Below are 6,000 nucleotides of genomic sequence, written 5' to 3' on the forward strand. Positions count from 1 at the left end.
CTCATTCCTATTTTTCAGGCAACCTACTTCCTTGAACAATCATTCACTTTAGTGACCACTCCCCTGAATGACAATTTATCAAAGCAACACACACCTTCTGACAGAACAGGAAAGTTTTTTAATGGTATATAGAAATCCTGGCACAGTGGGAGAACTTTTCATAACCTTTATAACCAAAGAAACAGGGGAAGAAATCATGTAAACAAAGGGAAGGCCTGGCTGAATAATTATCCAGATCAGAGGCCATTCATAAACACACATTCTCCCTTGGGCTGCTCTCCAGAGTTGGTTCAAGTTTAAAATTATAAAGAATGGTAACCTTTATAAAACATACATTAAAAGATACCTTCCTGCACTAAAATTTGATATAGTCAATAAAATACTGATGACCAAAACACAAAATAATCCTACAAAATAACATTTAGGTAGATATATGGGACACCTACAGACCAGGCACTGTATGTCTGTCCTCAAAGTGGGTAAGCAAATGGCATTTGTTTAGACTACAGTGCTTCCTACATAATAGACATGTTAAAAATATCTGTGCAATGAATGAATGGTATTGAAAAACATTTTATTTTGATCCATTTCTCTCCCACACATAAGAACTCCTCTGTATATGGAAAATGTCTTGAATTTCATGAAAAGCTAAATTAATGGAAGGGAAAAATACAAGTACAATGAACAATTCACATCAATATTGTTCATAGAAAGCAATATTTTGTGTTGAGTCAATAGTGGTAGGTTATTTCAGCATTTTAAAAAGTTGCTCTGTCAGTTATTTTTCTTTTGTTTTAAGTAGCTCCTAGAACTCTATCCATTTACAAGTCCACATTCAATTCTAAAATGTATTTTACAACCTAGATTACACCTGCATTTGATTATACCTGCTGATATTGGTAAATCCAGTCATTTGAATGCTACCATTGACTTAGACACCTTTACCAGTTGCCTACATTTAATTTTCTCTGAGAAATGTTCTGTAAAGCTGACAAAATAATAAATGAGAAAATTGTAAAATATCAGTTGTAGATGAGAAACAAACAACACTGATTATCTAGAGAAAATTAAAATGTTTATGTCTATAAATACCATTTTAGTGCAAGAGAATGCAATGGGAGAAAAACATGTACTATAGAGCCAAAAATATAAAATATTAAGGTGCTGCAAAAGGCATTTGATTAAATCTAAAATGTCTACTACATGAACTAAAATTAAGTTTCAGGAGGCAAAGCAGAGTGGCATCAACTTTGGTTTCTCAAAGGGAACATAATTTCCTAGTGGCCATTAAATTTACAGTAAAATCTCACAAATTCTCTGAACATCATCCAAACAACAAAATGCTAAAAAACAAAATTAAAGCAAAAGCTTAATTGAATTCATGACGATCAAGTCGTACCAATGTAATATCCATTTTCCTAGCTGCCATGGTCCCAAGTTCTGGCATCAAAATAATCTACATACCAAGTCAAAATGTCTCTGAAACTTAAGGAGAGACTTTATTAGAACATAAAGTGAAAAAAGTTTTTGGAGTAATATGTACAGCTTGCTCATGCTTGTATGGAACATAGTAACAGTACCATCACATTTTACCTATTTCTTCAGCATAAAGGTAATTCCAGATTACATTTAGGCACTATTTTACACAATGCCATTCTGCCAATAAATGAGAAAGGAAAATAGAAGCGTTCCCTAGTCACATTCTTTTTGGCAGCTGATATGAAAGCTCTCTCGCCAAATTCTCTTTTAGTGGATTTGTGAATGTCCTTTCATAGCCATCTCAGTTTGAAATTTTGTCAAATTTTCCCTCTTCTCTCACTAAGAGATTAGGACATCTCATTCTTTTTTCTTTTCTTCTGTCCTCATAGCTAGAACCTCACCAGCCTTATTCTGACCCCAGCACTTACTTTTCTCTCTCATTTCAATGATGAAGAACTTCAGACCTCACAACGCCCTTTATTCCAATCTCTTATTCCAGTTTCTGTGGCCACACTTACTGTCCCTAAGGTTCCTTATAAACTCTTCTGTGGGGAACTAAGTTTCAGGATGGAGAGAGTCCTATAAGGATCACTTCGGCAAATATCAGGTGGAAAGAAGGAAAGTCTTGAAAGAAAGCTGAACCGGTTCTGGTATTATTAAAAGAGCAAGTTCAACCAAGGAGCATGTAATAAAGTGTGACCCTAAAAGTTCAGTAAACAATATTAATAATGTGCTAAATTTCAGCTCTAATATTTATGTCTATTTAGCTTTCATTTACCAGCAAATTGATAAAAAAGAGACTAAATATGTTCAAATAACTGGTAAACGGTTATTTTAGCATTCCTATGATAACAAACATTGTTGTTTTCAGCCTCCACATTATTGTTACTTGGGCTACTATGAAACAAACATGACACTACTCAATTTGTTGTGCATTAATATCCTAACTTAATATTGGGGTATACATTTCCTTTATTCTTATCACTTATACAAACTACTATTTTTAACCTTCAGATTTTTCTTCCCTTTGACCTCAACATAGATGGAGTTTTTCTCAAACAGGAAATTAGTGACAGTAAATCCTGGAATTATTCTTTCATATTTTATTTTTCTACAACTAAGCTAGGGGTGAAATAAGAGTGAAATTTTGGCCTTTGGAATTGAAGCTTATCTACATCTTTGCAAAATTCTTTAACAAATAGTTGTATTATACACTTTAGAGATGTCACTTTGTATCCTACTTTAAATTTGCGGGTTTTGTGAAAAAAATCTATATTATTCCAGATTAGTTTTCCAGATTGGTAATGTTGGATAATTGATAATTTAGGATAACTGATAATGTAGAATAATATTCACCCTGGTAGTTGCTTTATGTGCTCTTTCCAGCACAAAATGTATATTGAACACATGATTTCAATTGGGATAGAAGTTTCCACAGAGCTTAAAGGAATACAAATTTAATGTAGAGAGTCAAAGAATGAAAATAGATATAGAGCTGTTCATTTTATATACTCTTTCAATTTTCCTTTTCATTTATTGTAAGGTCATTAACACAGGTATTGGTGTAAAAATAACTCCTTTAAAAAACAAATCTATTTCAATTAAAGGGTGTCTTAGAGTTCCACCTTTATTAATTTTCATATAACAATTACTTATATCTCACCTTCCTTAATCCTACATCCACTCTTCCAAAACACCTCCTACCAACATTCTATAAAGTATTCACCTTGGTTGTACAAGAATTAACGCATCATTTTCAGAAGATGAAACACATATGTCAATTCAAATAGATATTTGTACCTGTCATATATCCTGGAGCAGCATACTATACAACTTGCTAAACACAAACAATTGCTAGTAACTCCATACATGCCATTGTCCCTGTACCTATATATACATTGATACAAAGAAAACTGTTTGCTTCTGATATGAAATGAGTCAGTGGAAATTTGTTCTGGAAAAAATACTGAATCCAAGTCAAAGATTTCTTTGTGGTAGGGGCAAAAGAATGACTTGTATCAGATCTTTGAACTAAATCCCACAAGAAATGAGTCCTCCTATGCTCTGGGTATATTATGAAAATCTTTGGAACTGGCAAATAAACAACTATAGATACTAATAAAAGAAAGAACAGCCGAATGATGGAAATTGGCTGACTGTCCAATGTATATATAGGTGCAATTCCCCAAAAGGTACATAGGCAGAGAAGCTGAAAGGAATAGGAGAATTGAGGTGCAAGCTTTCCCTTTCCACTACCCTGACATACGTGCCTTTGTGGTACCTGGGAATGGTCGCTCCAAACCAAATTTTGGTTGGAGGAGGTAGTTTTGAGAGGGGAGAGCATTTCCCATAAGCTGATGGGGTCCAAGGCCTGCACCACCTTGTTCATGGGCCCACTGTAAGTCCTCACTCATTCACACACTGCATTTTTTTTCTGGAGGCTGCCCGAATTGACTTGATTGATGGCAGAAGGGGTAATGCTGGGGCTGGCACTACAGCACTTCTGGGGGCTGCTGGGTCCCACAGCTGCTGCTGGTGCTCTCACTCCTATAGTTAGAGCTCATCATCTTCTCAGTGGTCAGCAAGTGACTCTCCAGATGATCTCACTAAGGAACAAACAGAAAGAGAGTGAAAGAAAGGGGTAGAAAGGAAGACCAGCAGGCAAGCAGGCACACGTGTAGAAGCCACTCACCAACCACCCCTGCTTGTAGTGGTGCCAGGGAGAGATGAGAATTACCTGAGCAGCAGCAGGAGCAGGTCTGGCAGCTGCAGAGGAGGCAGCAAAGTATTTGAGCTCAAATGGAAAGTGGAGCCACCCTGTGAAATTGCTCCAGGAAATTGTATGGTCACACCCCTGAGAGGCAGACTCACTGAACAGGTTTACTTGCCAAGAGAGGCAGTGCCTTGCCACCAAGATAGCTACCCAGCCACCCAGTAGCTGAAGGAGTCTGGAAAGAGCAGACATGTGAATATTCAGGGTGGAAGCCAAAGCTTCCAAGCTATGGGTTCAGAAATTCACTTCAACTGTAAATAGGCACATGAAGACCTGCTCAAGCCAAAACTTACTAGAGAAAAAAAGTTGCAAACTTCATATGAAAGTGGATTTCCCACAGATCTTAATCTTAGCAAAAGTAGTTACAAGTGTAAGTATTAACATTCCAGAACTTCAGACTAAAATAAGGGGTATTAGCCTGGTGACACACTAATTTCACAGATAAATTTGCCTTCTTTGCAAAACCCAGTAGATAATTGCAGTTAAGGGAGATTGCTATGGGGTCTCCTTCTAGCAAGTCTCTCTAACATATGGACCTGTTTATCTTGCTCCAGGCCTAGTATGCCTTTTGCGACATACATAGAAGGAGATTTGTCTAAATGATTGAATTGCTGTCTATAAATGGAGGGGAGATGAAAAGAAAAAATAAAAACCCTAACCATTCCATAAATGCTTTGTGTTTTAGCATTTATATTTATTGTTCGGTATTTTCACAAAGGAATTTACCCTGGCTATATATTTGCCCTTGGAAAGACTGTGAGTTTGATTGCCTTTTTAAATTGAGTTGTTAAGGGGGCTGTAAGTCCTGAGAAATGCCTTACCTGACATAATGAGATTTAAATGTTTTCAGCAATTACATTTATTACTACTTGAAATTCCAATCATATTGCCTATTTGCCCAACACATTAAGCCTTTCAAGACACTTCAGCCTCTCTGAACTCCAGCATACTGAGGGTGTCTTCAGAAAAGTTGTGTCTTCCTGGTGTGTATTAGCACCGTAGGACAAAGCATGCCATCACCATTCTGAAGAGGAGGAGAATGTCATCCAGCTGGCTAAGCCAGCTTTTTCTTCTGCTGAGTGAATAAAGATAATAATTTACTGTACTTACTGTGTGCCAGGTCCTCTGCAAAGAGCTTTATGTGGATTATCTCATCCTCACAACAACCTTATGAGAGTTTATAGGTTAAGAACTAAGAGGCAGATACGGAGAAGTGGAAAAATTCCCCATGTTGCATCACTGGTAAATGATGGATCTGGGATTTGTACTTAGGGGGACACATTCTATAGTTTATCTATTATATTATACTGCTATATAAATTTTAAAATTATGTTTTACATCTGGCTATAAGTCTAGGTAAAAATCAAAATATATTTCAGAATTGCTAGCTTGTAGATGACTTAAAAGGAATCTTTGTTTTTTTACGGGGAGGGGAGTACAAACATTGTAAATGTGATTGACACCACTGAATTATGTATTTGAATGTATATAGAGGGGAAATTTTAGGTGGTTACTAGAATGAATTTTTTTAAAGAAACAACATAAGACTGTATAACATAAACAGTGAACCATAATGTAAACTATGGACTATAGTTAATAGTACAATTATAATAATATCATTTTATCAATTGTAACAAAGTTACCATATTAATGCAAGGTGTTAATAATAGGAGGGGATATATGGTAACTTTATTTTCTGCATGATTTTTCTGTAAACTTACAACTTCTCTACTAAAAATGTGACAATG

The 6,000-nt window shown here is 35.9% G+C and overlaps 1 protein-coding gene across 1 annotated transcript in view; it reads right to left on the reverse strand.

Annotated features, from left to right (window-relative positions):
* The window catches only part of POF1B (POF1B actin binding protein), a 122,534-nt gene extending 118,491 nt beyond the window's left edge, over positions 1-4,043 (reverse strand). The window contains 2 exon segments of the mRNA XM_037822817.1: positions 3,761-3,910; positions 3,912-4,043. Coding sequence (XP_037678745.1) covers positions 3,761-3,910; positions 3,912-4,043 — 282 coding nt within the window.
* Between the last annotated feature and the right edge of the window lie 1,957 nt (positions 4,044-6,000).

This window comes from Choloepus didactylus, chromosome Y (genome assembly GCF_015220235.1).
Source record: "Choloepus didactylus isolate mChoDid1 chromosome Y, mChoDid1.pri, whole genome shotgun sequence".
Classification (NCBI taxonomy): domain Eukaryota; kingdom Metazoa; phylum Chordata; class Mammalia; order Pilosa; family Megalonychidae; genus Choloepus; species Choloepus didactylus.